This window comes from Meleagris gallopavo, chromosome 2, assembly GCF_905368555.1.
Source record: "Meleagris gallopavo chromosome 2, MGAL_WU_HG_1.1, whole genome shotgun sequence".
Taxonomy (NCBI): Eukaryota; Metazoa; Chordata; class Aves; order Galliformes; family Phasianidae; genus Meleagris; species Meleagris gallopavo.
In genome coordinates this window covers 62,422,220-62,442,657 of record NC_139405.1, presented here as the reverse complement: position 1 = coordinate 62,442,657, position 20,438 = coordinate 62,422,220, and the positions used below count along the sequence as shown (strand labels likewise).

The window sequence follows — 20,438 nt, the reverse complement described above, 5'->3', positions numbered from 1 at the left end:
GAGTGGCCAGGGTTGGAAGGGACCTCAAGGATCATGAAGCTCCAACCCCGCTGCCACATGCAGGGCCACTAACCTCCCCATTTAATACTAGACCAGGCTGCCCAGGGCCTCATCCAATCTGGCCTTGAACACCTCCAGGGATGGGGCATCCACAACCTCTCTGGGCTCTCTGGGCAGCCTGTTCCAGCACCTCACCATTCTCTCTGTAAAGAACTTCCCCCTGACATCCAACCTAAATCTTCCCTCCCTCAACTTAAAACCATTTCCCCTTGTCCTGCTGTTATCTACACTTTCGAATGATACTTCAGATATATGATTGATTTAACAAGTATGTATACATGTAAGCTCCTCTGAGAGTCTAAGTAGAAGTTTTAAATGAAATACTTTAGAATACAGAGTTTAAAACCTCCTTCTATTTATTTTCAGAGATACTTCTAGTACTTAAGAGACCCACACAGATGTCTTGGTCACATGAAGTGCTCTGGTTCTGTGGAAAAAGGGCCACAGAACTGAACTTTCTGGAGCCAATAATCCCACCTGGACACCAGCTCCAAGCCTGGTGGCTGTTTGAGAGCAAGAAGGCTTTCCAGAAGCATGTTTTATCTACACTTTCCTAATTGACTGGAGTAGAGACACGCCACACTGTGTTTTGAGGGGAAAGCATGTGATAATTCCTACGAACTCAGTATCGCAGCAGCAAATGAACACAGTACCGTGTTGCCTAGCTGTAGGCAAAAGGAAATTTACGAGGAGAAGAGGAGGCAGCGGAGCAACGCCCGAGTCCACCCGGCCCGCGCCCCAAACCCGCGTGCCCCGTCCTGGCTCGGGCCGACGGCGCCCCGAGGGCAGCGTGAGAGCCGCGAGCCGAATGCTGCGGCGCCCCCTTGCGGCCAGGCTGCGGCAGCGCTCCCGGGGGCGGGCGCCGCCGCACGCGGCCGCGGGTCTGCACAGGAGCGCCGGGGCGCGCGGGGCGGCGGCGGGCGGGAACAAAGGGGTCGGGCCGGCGCGGCAGCCGGGAGGGAGCGGTTGCGCGGAGGGGGTGTGGGCAGCGGCGGCGGCGGCGGGAGGTGGGTCGCCAAACTGCCGCCGCTCCGTAGAGCGTGAGCGGCACTCGCTGGCGGCGACAGCCCGCCCCTCGCTGCATGGCAGCTCGGTGAGGGAGGAGCGGGCGAGGGTCCGGCGCTGCCCGGAAGCCGCGGCAGCAGCAGCAGCGCCCGCCGCACCGGCCGGGATGCTCTCCGCTCGCCGCTAAGGCGCAGCCCCGCCGCGATGCTCTCCCCGGAGCGCCACCGCCACCCCCGGCACCCGCCGCCGCCGCAGCCGCCGCCGCCGCCGCACCTCCCGCCGCAGCCCAACCATGTCGTGGCCACCATCGAGAACCTGCCGGCCGAGGGCGGTGGCGCCAGGAGCGGCATCTCCGCGCCCTCCAACGGCGTGCGCCAGCGGATCAGGAAAGTGCTGAACAGGTGAGGCGAGGGCCGGGGCCGGGCGCGGCGTGTCCCGGGGCAGCGCGGCCGTGCCCGAGGGAGCTGCGGGGGAGCGGGCGGAGGTAGCGCGGAGCTGCCGCTGCCGGTGCGCGGCGTTTGCGCGGAGCCGGGGGAAACGCGTGCGGACCGCGGGGGGCCGGGCGTGTTGTTGGGCATCGCAAACGTAAGGGTACCGAAATCGCAGGATGCCACCCAGGAACCGTCATCGCACCGCTGTTCTGGCTGCTCTCCTCTTTGCGGATTGTTCCTTCTGCGCTGCGTTTGGTCAGGTGCGAGTTGTTACTCCCGAGCGGTGTCCATCCGGAGCCCAACCGGTTGCGCTTCTCCAGAAGGAGCCCTCGAGCTTCTGTGTGAAGGGCTGCCAGGAGCCATCGCTGCTGCCCGGCGTGCCCTCCTCCCGGGGTGCGCGCACTGTGCGATGTCTTTGTGACCCCTCTAGTTTTGGGTACGGGTGAGCTACTCAGGAAACCTCAGCTCTTCTTCCCTGATGTACTGGGTTTGGAGATTGAGCTCCCTGATTCTTCTAGACTTTCAACATTAGGAGTTTATCTTATCTTATCTAGGAGTCTTTGTTACAAATATCTGGGGCTGTTTGTCTCATTGCTCGCAGATCAGTGCAATTATTTGCAATTAATAACCTGTTACCTTTCTAGGAGGACCTCAGAACAATCAGTGAGGGATGAAATATTTACCCTTTGTTAAGTGAACGTTGAAAAATAGTTGAAACAAGAACTCGGACAAACTCAAACATTTTCTCATATGCGCACATTTGCAACTCCCCGTGCAGTACAATCCGCTCTGTTCCTCTGCCCCATGACTGTGCCACCCCACCAGTGCTTTGCACTGGCATAACACTGCAATCCTTCTGCAGGGGCTGCCCCGAGGCACCTGCTAGCCTTAGGATGTGGTGCTGGGATAGGAAGTTCTCAGGGCAACAGAAGGTGGATGAAGGTGTGGAGAGTGTCTTGGTACAGCAATGGTGGTGATCTCGTAGAGCCCTCTCACTGCATGGCTGGGGGTGCTGGGTTGACACAAGGAGTTGAAGGACTTCCCGTGCTCATGTATGTTAGATATGACTCTCAGCTGTATGTCATGAATCCGATCGGTGTATATATGTTATTGAAAATATAGATTTTTTGAAGGGAGAGAAGGATAGAAATTGGCTCTGATGGCTGAAGCTTGTCTATGTTCTGACCAATTCACAGCCCAGACCTCCCACTGTTCCAAGGAGTACCTCCGTGGGCAGCAGCCCCATCACTTCTTGGCAATCATGTGCTTTTCCCATCTGAAACAAAGCAAATTTTTCCAAATGCATGGGAGAAAACTTGTTCTTGTGGAGTACTAAGGCAGCCTTTTCTTTGTTTGAGAATCCTTAGCCCATCCCGAAACCTGTGCAAAAGGAAATTTTGCCTGAGTGAGGGTTCCTTCAGGAGGGAGAAACTAAGGGACTAAAGATTCTTCACTGTGTAATGTCATGGCTTTTTTACTGTATTTCTGTCAGTACAGTGAAATGAAACCTGACACACTGTTTATGCTTTCATCTTCTATGAACACAATAGCATGCAAACATGTAAGGAGAAAGGAAGAAATATTGTATTGCACATACAAAGAGGGTTATTAGGGCCTGTAGCAATAGCAGGATGGATAATTGTTTTTAACTGAAAGAGGAAGTACTTAGGCATGCTGTTAGGAAGAAATTCTTTACTTGGAGGGCAGTGAGGCACTCGCACAGCTGCCCTGAGAAGCTGTGGAGCCCCATCCCTGGAGGCACTCAAGGCCAATTTGGATGGGGCCTTGGGCAGCCTGAGCTGGGGGGTTCAAGCCCTGCCCGTAGCAGAGGGCTGGGACTGGGTGGGCTTTGAGGTCCCTTCCCACTCAAACAGTTCTGATTTTAGGTAGAAGCCCAGCTCAAACCAAGTTTTGGATTCTGCAGTCAGTGTTGTTCTACTGGTAGCACTTCTTCCACGCTGCCTGTAGTCTGTGAGTACTATTTGCTTGAGAACTGTTTGTGGAAGGTTACTGACTGACTCCTTCAGTTGAGAATGTGCTCCTTCCTGTTTTCTGCTAATGGGGATGTTCCTAAGACCAACAGACAACATAACAGGTTGAGGACAGCTGGGGTCGCCAGAAACCTATTTGCAATTGTTATGATCAGAGAGGAAGAAGTGAGAAAATGGGGCAGGCACTGACAGAAACTGAGGACTGTTCCTGTCCTGCTGTGTAGCAGAAGTTTAGGTACCTGGGTTCTGGGTGCCTTTCAAGGCTTTGCTTAAAACTACTTTTCAAGTTATGGAACCTTGAAATTTAGCTTCACCTTCCAGTCTCTGCTCCCTGTTTGCTCAGTGGTCCCAAGGTAATAGAGAAACCCTGAAAGAACCCCTTAGGAGTGCCTGAGAAGGAAGTAATTCATGGAGGGCAGCATTGGCCAACTTCAAAAGTGCAATTCAGTAATCAGAACAAATACTGTCCAGAACTGAAGATCAAAGTGAAACAAAACTGAAGGGCCAGAATCGAGGAGAGTTGGAGATGCCAGGTAGGATTTACTGGAATAGTTTGGAAGTCAATTCTGAGCTGGTGGTAATCGTAAGAAGGACCTGCTATGTTCTGAACAAGCTGTTACCCTTGAAGCCTGAGAGGATGGCTGAATGGACATTTCATTAAAGGGGAACTGTGGTGATTACATATCAAAAGTACATCCCTGGACCTGTGACTCACATCTGTGGTCTATGAATCCCTGCTGCCCTATGCCTTTCTTGTGGTATTTGCTCAGCAGCTGTCTTTGACTGACTCTGTCCTGATATGTTGTAGGGGAGGGAAGAAATTATTCTGGCTGTCTACTTGCTTGCTTCCCCACTGCCTCTGGGAAGCCAGAATTGGACTCTACCAACCTGTCTGCTTGTGGAAGGCCACCTAATGAGTGGTGACTCATCTGCCCCATGTTGCCTCTCACCTCCAACAGGAAGCAAGAAAAAAGGGAAAAATTGCTGAATCACGGGGGAACAGGTTGCTAAATGGTCTCTTGGGGGGATTCTTGCAAATTATTTATCTGAATGAATCCAAGATCAGGTAACTGCTCATAGGTGAACGTTACCTCTGTAGTCCTACACACAAGGAAAAGGAATGAAAAGGTTCTTGCAAGAAAAATGAATGTATGTCTTTAGATACTATGTCAAAGTTATTTAACCTAAGTAAACAGGATAATTCCAGGATACAAAAAAAAAAAAAAAAAAAAAAAAAAAAAAGAGAGAGAGAAAAGAGAAGAAACAAACTCCACAAAAAAAACCAACCACCACCTAAACTAGAGCCACGCCAATGAACTGAGAATGATGTCCATGTTCCCACGATTGAATTACTTTTTTCTACCAAGGACCTTCCTAGCAAGCTGGTTGGTGTGGGCATAATTCTGGGCTTGCCTGCTTTTGCCTTTCAGTACATTCATGAGGAATAGTTGCCATAAAGTTTAACTGTGGCTTATCTCATTGTTTCAAGGATATCTTTGCATGCTTGTTCTTGCTATTTGTAAATGGTGCTTTGCAGTTTTCAAAAGTTTCCTCAAATCATATCAGAATACTAGAGACACAATCAGTTTCCTGTCTGATAATAGCAGGAGCGCAATCTCAGACCCATGTCACCTTTTCAGTGGCTTTGTGGGTATGTTCTCTGCTCTCAGGAATGCTGAGAGCTTTCTTTGGGACAGTGTGAGTCCCTTTACTTCTCTGCCCATTTATTCACTTTCTCAGATAAATTTTGGCCCTGGGCATAAACCAGTGTAGGTCTGATTACCACTACCTTTCGTAGAAGAAGGAAGAAAAAATAGTGCTGCTAATAAATATAATTAATTAAGCTAGGCAGTGATTTATTATCAAAATGAACAAAATGTAACAAATAAAAGCAGTTTAGATACAAATTTATTCTTCTCATCGGAAAGCCCAGGTGTTCATTAAGCTAGGCAGTGATTTATTTACATATATGTATATAGTCTGAGTAAAACTTTTGCCTTTTTAGTATGTTGCAGAGCCAGTTCATTCTTTGTAATGGAGCTCAGGAATGAAGCTGACTAACTTTCAGCTTGAACTGTTTGTAAGGCTACTAACTCCTTAGAGATGAGAGCTGTTTAAATTATACTGCAGGTTGTAGAGCTGTAACCCAGTGATTTTTTTTTTTTTTTTCTTCTAATAGTGTATATTCACATAGTAAACCTGGTAGAGCTTATGTACTAAAAAAATGAAATTGAAGCAATATATTTCATTGCCCTAAAATAGTACCATCTTTCAGTTGACTGATCAGGGTAGCAAACAAACCAAATAATTCATGGCATTTTCTCCTTAATGAAAAGCAAGTCAAAGATCAAATATATTATTTCTGGAATTTCAGAAAGAGTGAGTATTCATAACCTTCAATTGCTTCACTTTCTTCTTCAATCCAAAAAGGGCTGGCTTCCTTGGGGAATTTTGTTCTTAAAAAGTACAAATATCTCTCAGTGTCTGTCCAGAATAACAGTAGCTGTAGAAGAAAATCTGAGCCCAATTCAGACAGCTGTAGTTCTCCTTTTAGGTAAAAATATTTATACCATTTTGAAATGAGTCAAAGAAAATGAGTTCAGAGCACAAGCAAAGCAACTAGATTGGCTTTCTTGTACCTGCCATTCTTATTCTTTTTGGTGGGGGTTGGGGTGGGAGGTCATGTCTGTCCTTGGAAAGCACCCTTTAAAAGCAGAACACTGTAAAATCCAACCAGCAAAATGTTGTCCAATGTTTCCTTTTCTCATTAGTCCATTTATAATAACCACTTTGAAAGCAAGAGGCCTCTGTGCATTAGCTATGTTCCCAATAATTTGGATGCATAAGGGAAATACCTGTGAAATCAGCGGAAATGGTGCTTTTCACCTTCCCCAAACAACTTATTTCAGTGAATGCATGCTCATTGGCATGCCACAGCTCACTTTTAAGATGCTTTGATTTACGAGTGAAGACAAGATAAAGCTTTCATATTGCTGCTGTAGCAGGTGCTGGAAGTCTGTCCAAGTACAGGACCAAGTGTGTGAGTATGGTTCCACAGTTAATGTGAAACACAGCTCTGTTCCCTTTGCTTTTCTTTTGTTCCTGGGAATTTGTGCCTAACGAGATACAAGCCTTGTCAGTCCAGACCTGAAATAGGAATTGTCTGAAGCATGGGGATTGAATACAGCAAGCACTCTTTCAAATGAAATCAGAAGCCCCCATGATGATTGGGAAGAGACTTTTCGTAGGAGGTGCAGTTTGGCAAGGTGAAATACATGAGTTTCATCCATCTACCTCCGGCGTTCTGAAGGCCTGTTCTTACTGGGTGCCTGTTGATGAGTGGGAATTTTTGACACTGGCTGTGCTGAGGGCTTTGAGAAGGGGTTACTGCCTCTTGAACCAGAGGGGTTTCAAAAGAGCGGCGCTGTAAATGGCTCCATAGAGAGAGCTGGAGGAATGGACAGAGTGGCTCTTATGGGATGGACAGAGCAGCTTTAATGTGCTAATGAGGGGAAGGCCAGATGCCAGCAATGATCAGTAGGGTTCTTTGTGGCTCCCACTCCTTTGGGATGGCTGGAGTCTCTGTCCTTATCACTACTGTTTCTGCTGGCAGAGGGAAACACTGGGGCTATTACTGAGGTGTTCTCTTCCTTTAAGTCAGCAGATAGCCTTCCAAATCAGCACTTGAATACTGATTAGGGCTAATTACCAAGAAAGCAGAGGAAAATGAACTTGCTGAAGAACATTGAGTTTTAAAAAACTGCAAAAAACCACCCCCTCAAACCCAACAATGAGAAAACCCATGCCTGAAGTCTTGGGAGCTAAGCTTGAGCTCAGCTGGAATCACTTCTTGCAAGAAAAGTTATATAGGGACTCATAAATCGCTATGACTGCAAAGTGTGTAAGTGTAGGGGATTGTGAAATTCATGTAGTGAACCACCTGATCTGCCTGTCTCTGCTTATTTATGTCTGTCATCTGTCCCCTCAGGACTTCTTTTTTGGTTTTGAAGCTTGTCTTTCAGCTTTCTCTGACTTACTTTCTCTCATGGTTTAAGAAAGCATTGCTTCAATATGTATTCTCTTCCCATCATTTTTTCTCAGAGGCACCAAAAGATTTCCAGCACTAGGAGCATGATGCTGGAACTCGCTATAAAGACCCATTCTCAAATGACACAATTCCACTGCAAAATATAGTGGCACTTAGTAAGCCAGCCTTCTGTTTGTGGCAGGGGCAGTCATCTCAGCCTTTATGTTCAGTTTCTTGCTAGTGTGAGAGTCCGTTGGTTCCTTAGTCTAGCTTTTCCTGTAGAGATGTGGGAAGCCATGTTCCATATTTGGATAGGTCTGAGTTGAGGCAGTGCATGGTGATGCACAGGAGCTTAAGGTCTGGATGGAGAGTCCTCTCTTTAGCTATAATTTTTATGCAAGGTAAATGAGTTAAAACCTGGGAAAGAAGGACGAGATTTTCTCAAGGCTGCATGTGCACAGAAGTTTCTTTTGTCCAGACTAGATTATTTGAACAAAGGGCAAGCAAGACTTCATGGTAGTCCGGTGATGGGAATACTTACGTGAGATACCAGGTTTAACTCCATTTTGCCTCATCCCTGAGGGCTGCTGTGGACACCTGAATAGTGAAGTTCACTTTGGATGAAGGGTCTTTTCCTAACACAAAATGGGAAAAGTTTTAATGTTTAAAAGTTTGGAACCAATAGAGGCTTTTTTGCCCAGCTCATCTCCCTAGGCATTTCAGGCATCAAGGCATTCATTTACCAAAGCACTATGCTTGAAACAGATTGCAGCATCTTTAATACAGATAAATGAGGTAATTTTTGTCCAGTAGCAAGACAATAATTATTACTTCCAGAGCCCTAACATTAACTGCAACCTGTAAGCCAGTATTAGCTGATGACAGAACAAAAAATCTGAAGCATTTATAGTGATGGTCTTTAGTTTACTTAGCCCTCTCTGGCCCTCATTCATCAAAGAAAATGTTGCTGCATGTCCAGAAGCCTGCTTTACAACATTTTATGAGGCTGCATGCATTTCAAAATGGTGCTGTCTCTGTGCTGCATTCATTCTCATTACTTTGTCTCGTCTTGCGCATGTTTGGTGTGCAGCTGCCATTGGTGAGGGCAGGTACCTGGATACCACCTGCTCCCTGCTCAGATGCCTCTTCATTCAGCTCATTTCAGGGGAAGGGTTGCAGAGGTGAGCTCTGTCTGCTGTCTCTCTCCTGCCTAACAATTAAATTCCAATCCTTTATGAACTACTGGACTCAGAACTGCCAGCTCAAGTCCTTTCAGCCAGAAAGAGAGTTTGTGGGCCGAAGGAGTTTGTGGCTACAAGGTGAAAGTGGGGCAGATATCTCTGCCTTTATTTGATAAAAGGAAGTAGCTGTCTTACTCAAAGAGTAGTTTCGGTTTTGTGAATCACAGACAGGAGGCATGAGGTTAGTCTTGGACTGGCCATAGCCTAATGCTCCAGGAGGGGTAAGGGGTAAGCTGTACACAACCCTATGCTTTCTGTTCTTTATCCAGATTTGGATCCACCTAGATTATCCACCTGGGTGCTACTACTGCTGTCTTAGGATGAAGTGGCTCTATGCTGTCCCTAGCCTAGGGATGATAATACTTAATAAAATTAAATGAATAATGCTGTAATTATTCTAAGTCCAGATATTTTGGGGAATTTAAACATCTCTGTGTTTACCATGGCTTCGGTAGCCTGATTTGGACCATTTACCTCCTGAAATCTCTTCTTACTAGAAGCTGAGAGTCATAGTGAAACAGACCAAGTGTTGCTTCTCCTTTTCTCTCTCTGCTACAGGTGCAATATGCTTTTCATTATGCTTTTTAATTCCCCGCTGCCAGTATATTCAGATCTGTATGGACTGTCGTGGGTAGACTCAAAGTGAGCACAGACAGCAAATACCAAGTAGGCTGTGAAGAGCTGAGCATGGAGCTGGAAAATATCTTAACGGTTATGGGATTTGATACTTGAGGAAAATAAAACTTTAATACTGTAGATACAATTTTCATCGGTCTAGGAATGAGGTTTAAGTAATGTCAGGCAGAAAAAGCTGATAGTCTTCATCTAACTTGATAGGGAAATCTAGCATCCGCAAAGCAGTTTTTCTGTGCAGCCTTGTGACATGGGATGTAATGGTTACAGGTGGGCCTCTCTTCTGTGTTTTCAGGTGGGCTGCTTGTTAGCTTATCCTGCTGCAAGAAGTTTCAGTCTCTCTGTCTTCAGGGAGTTACCTCCTCAGTAATGGCAAATAAGAGGTCAGACTGGAGTGCATCCTTTTCCTGCTTGATCTACCTGAGCTTTGCAGGAAATTTCCTGACACATACATACTGCTGGGGATGCTTTGTAGAAAAAACAAGTGTTTTTCAGGAATTTTGATTTGTAGAAGTCAAGTTCAGTTCTTCTGGTAGTGGACAAAATCTGTGTGTGGCCCTGGAGACCTTGCTCTTTTGCTCCTTTGAGGTTCTTCTATCAAAACTGCCTTGCTTCCAGTTAGCACTCAACAGCATTTTTCTTTTATTTCTCTTAGACAGTATAGTTAAGTGTTTTTTGAGTCCAACTTGCCATATCTTTGAAGAGATACAGTGGAATGCAGATGTAGACTCTTAGGGGTCTAGAAGCAGGAAGTCTTAGTGATGTGATAGTTGTAGAAAGTGTGTAAAAGTACCGTTCCCTGGTATTGAAAAGGAAAATTCAGGTTTTCTGTCATTTAAACAAAAAGATGACAGCCTACCAAAACAACAGACAAGTGGTAGAATGCACTCAAGTTATTGGGCAGACGGGCCAAAGTGAGTGTCGAACGTTGATAGAACTGGAAGAATTATGTTGCATTTCCAAGAAAAGTCTCTGGGATTTAGTTTCTTCTGCTCTAAAGAGATTGCCCATCTTAAAGACATTAAGTAATTCCCTAATAATCTACTTGGAAAAAGGGCTACATGTCTGTGTGGGAAAGCAAGTGAGATCTTTTAAGATGAATTACAAAAGGTGACTGGTTTAACATCCTATTACAAATGAATACATTCTAGCTCATAGAACGGTTTCTGTTAAATTTGATGTCTGAAAGTGTTAGTTCTTATTGATTTGGTAACTATTACCATGTTAATAGAATTTATTATTACTCAGCTAGATTAATATATTAGATTTATTCCCATACTTCTTCAACCTATAGATGTATTGAGATGTGTCCACAGAATCAATACCAGTTTTTTTTCACATTTATGAATGGTCTTTCTATATCCAGAATACTGCTATACTTGAGAGTATTTAGCAGCAGTTTGTTCTGAAGTATACACACTATCTGACAGTTTCAAATTTGTCTTTTTTTCTTAATCCTTTAATGATTTATTACTTTTTCTTCACACGTTTGTGGGCTCTGTTTTAGTCATGACTGTATTCTGCTCAGTGGGGACTATTTGGGAACTTGCATTTGAAAGATCTGGGTTCTGAGGCCAGACCTAATCTTTGAGATGCCTTTTGGCTGCCTTTCTGCATAGCAGGTCCAAACTGAGAGAGGAAACAAAGATATAAATTTAACTTCCAACTAAGTTGTCTATCAAGTATTCTATATTTACATGTTTTCCTTTGAGGAGCAGCCGTGTGTGCATTTGTCTTTCAGGAGCAGTGGTGTTTGTTTGAGAAGCAATAGCGTACAGTTTTGCAGAGGCTGGCCCAAATAAATAACTTATACAAGGCAAGAAGGGAAAGAATATTGTTTATTTTCTTATTTGGTTGTTTCCGCAGTACCAATCTGAGATGGGAAACAGAGGGGGAAAAAAATCCAACACATAAATATGTATGATGCAGGTGGAAGTATGATGGTGTTGGAATTAGAAAGCTTGGGTGATGCCTTATGCCTGCTGACATTGTGGAAGTTGGGTACCTTCATTACTCTGAAGCTAGAGAGTAATGATTTGCATCATGTTGACTGTGTTTGACCAAAAGGTGGTGGAGAGCTTGTAGCAAAAAGCAGCTCAGCCAGCTGTTTGCATGGATGGGCAGGGAGAGGTGGGCTTTTGTCTTTTCTACTTCCAGGAAATATTGCATCAGGTCCTGAGGGGAAATCCTGTCTTCTGAGAGACTCAGTGAGAAGCTACATACAGCAGCTGCTGATTTACCATCCAGAATTGGGCACCAATTCTTTTTTTTTTTTTTTTTTTTTTTTTTTTTTGCCATGGGCAAATCTTTCAACCTCTCTGGGTCTGATTCAGCATCTGTAAAATGAGGATACTTAAACTTAACTGCCTGGAAGAGTTGTTGATTAGTTATTGCTTCTAAAATATTGTACGGTGCTATAAAATACAAAGTGCTTCAGAGCATTCAGAAGCAGCTAAGCTGCAGTTCCCATTGTGCATCTCTGACACTTCACAGGCAAACTTTGGCTAGGAAACAAAATGACCCATGCATGTGGCCTGTGGAGGCTTTGGGAGGAGAAGGGGTGGCTTCTCGGAGGCAGCCAGTGCTCCTGAGCAATGTCCTGACAGATGACAAAGTTAGGGCCTGCAAAGAAGCCCAGCCTGGCACACACTAGTCAGCACCAGCTGGGGCTGTCATAGTGTGTCATGCTCCCTGCTTCTCTTCCAGCTGCACACTCTCAGCCTCTTGCCTCTCTTGCCCTGCCTCTTCCCAATCAATTGATAAGAAGTTGGTCCCAGCAGAAGCTTGCCATGCTGTGCATTGTGCTGCTTGCAGACCTCTGCTGATTGGGAAGGAGTCACAAGATGGAGCTGAGCCTGTGGTCCTTCCTGAGAGGGCACCTTTCCACTGTTGTGTGCAGTATCTACGGTGCAAGTATATGGCTTTATATGAACAGTGCACATACACGTATTGATTTGGTTTCACAGGAGACTGTAAAAAGCTAGGATGGTGGAAGGGCACCACTTAATTTCTTGATTGCCCACTCCCAAGCAAGCAGTCAGAATTTGTTGGGAGGGGTCGTAAGTTACCAGATGGGAAGATTCCTGCCAACCTGTCATGGTGAGGAATGAGATTGCTCTTAAGTGACAGTCTCTTGAACTGCCACGGGGAGGTCTCACCTCTGTGTCTTTACTGGTGCTCTGACTGCTTCTGCTAAGCCCAAGCTGGCTTCTGTTACATTTCACAGCAGACATTCAGCCCATGCGCATGACAGAGAATTAGAATGGCCAACACAAGTTGGGTCTTAAACAAACAAACAAAAAAACAACTAAAAGCCTGAGAGGTTAACTTTTGATTAGGCTAGTGCCTAATCAGTGGACTGATAAAAGGAAGGAGGCTGTGAGCAGGGGAAAAAGGACATGAGAAATTACAGAATTATAGAATTGTTTGAGTTGAAAGGGACCTTTAAAGGTCATCCAGTCCAACTCCCCAGCAGTGAACAGGAACACCTACAGCTAGATCAGATTACTCAGTGCCCCCTCCAGTGTGATCTTGAATGTCCACAGGGACTGGGCATCTACCACTTCTCTGGGCAACCTGTTCTAGTGCTTCACTGTTTTTACTGTTTTTCTTATATCCAGTCTAAATCTCCCCTCTATTAGTTTGAAACCATTTCCCTTTGACCTAACACAATAGACCTCGCTAAAGATTCTCTCCCCTTCTTTTTTATACCTCCTCCCCTCCTTTAAATACTGAAAGATCTCTAGCAGGTCTCCCCAGAATTTTCCCTTCTTCCAGGCTGAACAATGCCAGCTTTCTCAACCTGTCCTCATAGAGATGTTCCATCCCTTAAATCAGGGGTTGGAGAAAAGAGCAATTGGAGAGGAGAAAGCCAAGTGTTTGTACAGAATTAGAAGAAATAGGTGAAATAGAACAAGGCTCGACATGTAGTACAATGAACCTGGAGGGGGCTGAGAGAACAAGGTGTGCTGATGACTGTGAACAGCACTACACAGAGATGTCTGTTCGGCCATCCTTGTTACATCTTTTATTTTTGTCATCAAGGATGATATCAATGAGAATGTGCACTTATGCAGAAGTTAATGTAAATGTACTAAACATTTTCCCATTGCCAGAGGATGGAAAGGGAATCTTATCCCTGATATTATTTTTCATGCTAACGCAAATACAGATGTGTGGGGAACACTAGACCCCAGAAATAAGAGAGAGTCTGGGGAATGGAGAACTTCTCCTTGGTCAAAGAGGGATCTAGTCAGAAATAATCTAGGTATACCTGATGCACACAGATCCATGGTCTCTATGTGATGGGAAGCACCTACTAGCACTGAGGGAGCTAGCAGAGGTGAAAGTAGTGAACCTCACCTCTGTCCCTGGGAAGATGATGGAACAGTGTATTCTGGATGTTATCTCCAAGCAAGTGGAAGAAAAGAAAGTTATTAGGAGTAGTCAGCATGGATTCACCAGAGGGAAATCATGCTCGACCAACCTGGTAGCCTTCTGTGATGTCATGACCAGCTGGGTAGATGAAGGGAGAGCAGTGAAAGTTCTGTATCTTGACTTCAGCAGCAAGGCATTTGACACTGTCTCCCATTAACATCTTTGTAGGTAAGCTTAGGAAGTGTGAGATAGATAAGTGGACATTGAGGTGGATTGAGAATTGGCTGACTGGCAGAGCTCAGAGGGTTGTGATCAGTGGTACAGAGTCTAGCTGGAGGCCTGTAGCTAGTGGTGTTCCCTAGGGGTTGGTACTGGTTCCAGTTTTATTCAATTTCCTCATCAGTGGCCTGGATGAAGGGATTGAATGCATCTTCAGCAAGTTTGCTGATCATACAAAGCTGAGAGAAGTGGCTAACACAGCAGAAGGCTGTGCTGCCATTCAGTGGGACCTGGACAGAGTGGAGACTTGGACAAACAGAGGAACTTTGAGTTGCAACAAGGGCAAGTCCCACACCTGGGGAGCAATAACTGCATGTGTCAGTACAGGCTAAGGGCTGGAAAGGAGCTCTGTGGAGAAGGACTTGGGTGTCCTGGTGGACAATAAACTGGCCACGAGCAAACAGTGTGCCTTTGTGGCTAAGAAGGCCAATGGTATTCTAGGGCGCATTAAAAAAAGCATAGCCAGTAGATTGAGGGAGGTGATCTTCCTCCTCTACTCTGCCCTTGTGAGGCCACATCTGGAGTACTGTGTCCAGTTCTGAACTCTCCAGTTCAAAAAAGACAGGGATCTTCTAGAGAGAGCCTAGCGGAGGGCTAGAGAGATTATGAGGGGCTTAGAGCATCTCCATTTTGAGGAAAGGCTGAGAGGCCTGGGGCTATTCAGCCTGAAGAAGACTGAGAGGGAATCTTTTAACTGTTTATAAATAGCTAATGGATAAGAGTCAAGTAGTTTGGCTAGGATTTTTTCAAAAGTACCCAGTGACAGAACAAAGGGCAATGGACACAATCTCGAACATAGGAAGTTGCCATAAAAATGAGAAAAAAGCTCTTAACTTTGAAGGTGACAGAGCCCTGAAACAAACTGCCTTCTTGTGGAGTCTCCTTCTGTGGAGAGATTAAAAACTTACCTAGACACTTTGGTGTGTGACCTACTGTAGAGAACCTGCTTTAGCAGGGGTTTGGACTAGGTGATCTTCAGAGGTCCCTTCTAGCCCCTATTCTGTGATTCTATAATTTATGACTCACTTTCATCTCTCTGGTAATGTGTGCAGTAATTTCTCTCCTGCTGATGATTAGAAAAAATAACAACTGATCAGTGGCTGCAGAACTGGTTTACCCCATTTGCTGTAATGGCATGCACTGTGTTATAGCATTTTTCTATTCTGAGCTCTGTGAATAGCTATTTGTGTTTGGCTGATGTGACTTAGGGGGCCTATTGTTGCTCTCTGGCCTCTGTCTCTCTTCTGTTGCTCCCAGAGCCAATAACCATGTGCTTTCTTTCCCAAAAGCCTTTCCTCTGACAAAATGATCTTATCAGCAGTCCTATGGCTTAAGTTACAGGAAGAATTTTTTAAGAACAGAACATCCACCAATTTGCTTACCTTTGGGAGCAGTCACAGCAGCACTTCTTCTGGGAATACAGATCACACCAACTCAAAAGACAACTTGCTGCAAGTGTTTCTTTATTACTCCCCTTTCCTGAACCCATTCTGTATCCTAGTATGCTGTTATAATTTCACTTGTCAGTACTGCTGTGGAAAGGTGCTGCACCATTCCTCTCTATCACTGCACAGGTAAAGCTGTTGTGTTTGGAGAACCGAACACAGAGGCAAGTACAGGCAAGAACTAAGGGTCTTGTCAAAGATAATAGGTATAAAACTGTAGGCTTGTATGCTGTTCCTGAAGAGAAGTAAAGGATTAACATGGCGAGTAGGAAACGTGCATTACTCAGTTCTTCGTTCTGACTTTACTGAAAAAAATGAAAGTAAGGATAGAAATTACTGATCAAGCTTTAAGGCCTCTTCAGTTGTGACTTCCTCTTAAAACTTGGAACATTGCAATCTATCAATTTTTACGAGGTTGTGCTTGAGTTTCTTAGTAAGTTATATTTGTTCCTGGTGGTGGATGGCCATTTCTTGATCCCTGGAGTGGAATTTGAGTAGGTTTCACTTGTATGACTTGGGATAAGAGTTTCATTTCTGTTCTTGTGAAGAACTGCTTGTGTCATTTCTTACAGATCTAATTGTATTAACAATTAACACCAGTGTGTATTATATATATATATATATATATTTTTTTTTTTTGGAACAGTATTGAAAACGTAGCTGTAATGTTTTCCTTTCTGCTTTGGCCTGTGGTCTAACACAGGAATTTTTCAAGTTAGAATCATAGAATAGAATGGCTTAGGTAGGAGTGGACCTTAAAGATCATCTAGTTCCAACCTAATTTTGTTCTGTGTTCCCTCTTTGTCTCTTGGATTGTTGTCCAGCAGGAACTTAGACTTTTTGCTGGGTCTGGTCCTGTTTTGGGGAAGCTCAAAAGTAGTAGTATTAGTATTGCTCTTAGTTAAAAATTTAACAGCCTGTAATTAAATACAGTCCAGTCCAGGTTGGTATCTGATTGATGGGGCGAGAGGGGGGCGGGGAAATTGTATGTCCCATAGGCAATTTGAATTATCATGCACGGACTAAGAAGATCTCTCTTGTTAGTGAGACTATAGGCCCAGTTGATTTAAAAACAAACAATAAATAAACAAAAAAACCCCAAAGGCACACACACAAAAAGCAGTTTGTGGTTTGATGGGAAAATGAGGAAGCAAGAAGCTGGAGAGGTATCTCTGGTCAGTTCTGTTGGTGTGTGAATCCTAGTTGTTGGGAGCAGAGGGATGCAACACAGCAAAAATCTTTCTCGTTTTGTCTCTTTGTATCGAAATATGCTTCTGTGACATAGAAATAAGCTGTTTCTTGCTTTTAGCTAATGGCTGTGGCTCTGCTCTGGTGTCAGGCAGGCAGAGGTTGCCAGGTGACTTAAAATGAACTAGCTTGCAGGAGTGGATACAGCAGAAACATGAGGTGTTTTTGCAAATGCTGTGATGATGTACCGAGAGAAGTGAGGCATCTGGTTCATGTGAAAGACCCATTAAATGAGTGAAGGAAATACAATAGCACTAAAGGTGGAAGATTAATTCACAGATTATTACAATTAATTCCTACTTGGATCCCAATGTGTATGGTTCCCACGGTTTTGTATCCTGCATATTCAACATTTCCTGCCTCCTTCTCCTATATCATACAGCTGCACTCCAAAACACGGAAGAAACCTAGTCGCAATATTTCCTGCTAAAGGAAGGAGAAAGGTGGACAGAGTCCCCTATCCCAAATGAAGAGGGTCTATTATGAAGGATTAATTGCGGCCAAACAATGCGGACCCTTGAGGAGTTTGTCACCCTGTTGAGATGCGTGTCTGGGTGAGCGGGCACACTGCAGGCACTGTATCACGGAGCGAGTGCGCCTCATGTGATGCTTCGGTTGCCATAGCAATTAATCGCCTCTTTTAAGGACCAGCGCTGAATACAAACCCTGTAAATTGCCCAGAACACTAGTTAAAGCTGCCCCTTAGGCACCTTTGTGTTTAATTTTAACCCGAAAGATTGGAAGGAGTTGCTTTTTTTTTTTTTTTTTTTTTTTTTTTTCCTCCTTCCTTATTTTTCTACTTGTGAAAAAAGCCAGAACGGAGTTGGTACGCGCAGCCGGACCAGCTTCGCTTTGCCGCGGCTTTCCCCTCGAGGTGCAGCGCGGGTTAGCCAGCCGCTGCACCGAGACAAAAGGAACTTCTGTGAACAACAACTGCAAAATATACAGGGATGTGGTGGGTGCCATGTTTGTGCGGGTAATCTTCAGGCGGCCGGGAAAGCTGCGTGCCTGGGGAGTGGAACAAGCGCAGTCTCCGAGGGGTTTGCATGGATGTTTTTGTTATGGGAAAGCTTACAGCAAACAATCACTGCCGACGAGGGTTGCGTTTCTTTGTGCCTTAAAAAGAACGAGTGGGAATTACTGTGCTGTTAGTGTCTATTTATGTAACGGCAGTGGAAATGAAAACCAGCTACAGTAGGACCAGACTGTGTTTGCGTAGGTAACGGTACAGAATTGGGGGGCGTTTACTACGCAATGATGACTCCAGAAATCTGCAAGTGTGAGCAAAAATTCTTTTTAAAAGTCTCTCTTTAGGTTGAAGCACTGTTATTTTGAAAGGGAGGCTTAATTTCTTCCATGCATTAATAAAATAGTTGCAAAATCTGTCTAGATGTATGAGAAGTTTTTTCTTGATGATATTAAAGTCTCTCCGACCTTTTAATATTACTTCACAGGAGGAAAAAAAGCAAAAAACAAAACCATCCAAACAAGCAAAAATACAAAGAGAAATATGTTTAAAGGGATAAATTAGCAAATGAACAGCACTCTCTTAACCTTAAATAATGGGATTGGCACAACTCAGACCAGTGTTATTTAACAAATGTTATGTTGGTACATATACATTTGTGCACACAGAGGCATGCTGTATATCCTATTTTGGGTGATTATTCCCACTTCTCAGACAAGGAATAGTGTTTTGTGGATGCTGCTGCTTATTGTAACTAGAAAGAGTTTAAAACTGAAAATGGGCAAAATGACTGAGAGAGCAGGCGGAGGTCTTTGTTCAATTGATATCTCAGCAAGACCAACTTTCCTGCATGGAAGAACAAGAGCCAGTCAACTAAAAAGCATTCTCCTTTTCTTCTTTCCTCCTTCCCACTTTACTATTCATGGGTTCTGTGCAAGTCTTTTTCTAGATTTAGATTGTTATTGATCAGTGGCAGTGCTTGAAAAATCCTGAAGCAAATGTAGTTTTGACATAGTATCTCTTCTCCTTGTTAATAGTCATAGAATGCTTTGGGTTGGAAGGGGCATTAAAGGCCATTGGGTTTCAACCCCTGCCATGGTTGGGGACACCTCTTGCTAGATCAGGCTGCCCAGGATCCCATGGGACATCCACAGCTTCTTTGAGCAACCTGTTCTAGTGTCCAGAACCCTCATAGCGAAGAACTTATTCCTTATATCTGCAACTTTCTAAGTGTGGCCATTCAACCAGTTCCTTATCTGCCAAGTGGTCTATCTGTCATATCCACGTCTCTACGATTTAGGGGCAAGGATGTCACGTGGAATGGTGTTAAGCACTTTGCACAAGTCCCTATAAATAACATCCCTTATCCATCAGTGCTGTAACCTCCCTCATGGAAGGCCACTGAATTTGTTGTGCAAGACTTGCCCTTAGTGAAGCCATGCTGACTGTCACCTATCACCTCTTCGGTTTTCATGTACCTTAGCAAAGATTCCAGGAGGATATGCTCCATGATCTTGTTAGGCACAGAAGTGAGATTGATCAGCCTGTAGTTTCTTGGGTCTTCCTTTTTTCCCTTTTTAAAAATGGGAGACAAGTTTCCCCTTTTCCTGTCAGTAGGAATTTCAGTGGACTGCCCCAGCTTCTCAGGTACGATGAATTGTGGGTTAGAAACTTCATCTGCCAGTTCTCTCAGGCTTCTTGGGTGAATCTCATCAGGTTCCAGGGAAGGTACCCACAGTGCTGGAGGTATTCACAAAAGATAACATCCTCTGGAGTTGTTGTGCCTTTCATAGATGGGCCTCTCGCTTGGTTTGAGAGGTGTGAAAAGGTGTAAGAGACAGTTCAGGTTTAAGTTTCTGCCAGGCTTACCGCAGTTTTTCATTCAGGATGCTTCTGAACCCAGACGTGGCTATCCATAATGCTGTCAGAGTTATCAAACCATATTCTCTTGCCCTGTACTTCCCAAGAAATTTGATACTAATCTTTTCTTTTCAATACAATGCTGTGTGTTTGCTTATTTAATGGAATGAAATACTAAGATGCGCTTTGCTTCACTGAAAATATTCCAGTCAGCTGTGGGTACATGGGAACTGCTTGCCTTGAATATCTGTGTTACATGGGTTCTGGTGTTGTGTAACATGTCATAATTATCAGTCATCCTTTATATTACAGAAATCCAGAAAACTTTAATTTTTTTCCACCTGTGGCATTGCCAGTAGTTCCCTGTGTAGAAGTCATGGGCCAGATTCTTGGGGATTTGCTTAGATGAAATCTTCTAGGTCTCAGAGACACTCTGACAGTGACTGGTAGGGGCCTGGAGCAGAGACCTTGCTATCTGGGTGCTGATAATCAATTTTGTCTTATCTTTCTCCTTTCAGTGGTCGGTTTTGGTGAAGTAGCAGTCAGTTGTCCTTTTTCTTCACTCTCCAGTGTGGCCGCCTTTTCCTTCATCCCCTCACAGCAGCATTCCCTGATTTCTTTCCCCAGCTTAGCCATCTCTTCTTGTTCCTTCTGGAGAGAAAATATTCTTAAGTGAGGGTCAAATGTTCAGGTCTCTTGGGGGAAGGAGCTCAGTGTTTCGAGACCAAAATAACAGCTGCTTTTGGTGCCAGCTGGGAGGAATTGCTAGCCTGCGTGCCCTGCCATGACTTTTGCGTGTTCTTGTGGAGGTATCTGTTCTTGTGGAGTGTGCTGTTTAAGCATCCGCACACTCGAAGCAGCTTCAAGGAGCAGC

General features: G+C 44.5%; 1 protein-coding gene across 2 annotated transcripts in view; it reads left to right on the top strand.

The window, feature by feature from the left end:
• The first annotated feature begins 965 nt into the window (after window positions 1–965).
• SLC35F1 (solute carrier family 35 member F1) overlaps window positions 966–20,438 on the top strand; it is a 237,089-nt gene continuing 217,616 nt past the window's right edge. Inside the window, exon 1 of one of the 2 annotated variants that reach the window (XM_085217415.1) lies at window positions 966–1,466. In XM_085217415.1, the coding sequence (XP_085073541.1) occupies window positions 1,270–1,466 (197 nt within the window). In that variant the 5' untranslated portion in view covers window positions 966–1,269. The remainder of the gene's footprint in view (window positions 1,467–20,438) is intronic. The other variant, XM_085217414.1, reaches the window with a different exon arrangement.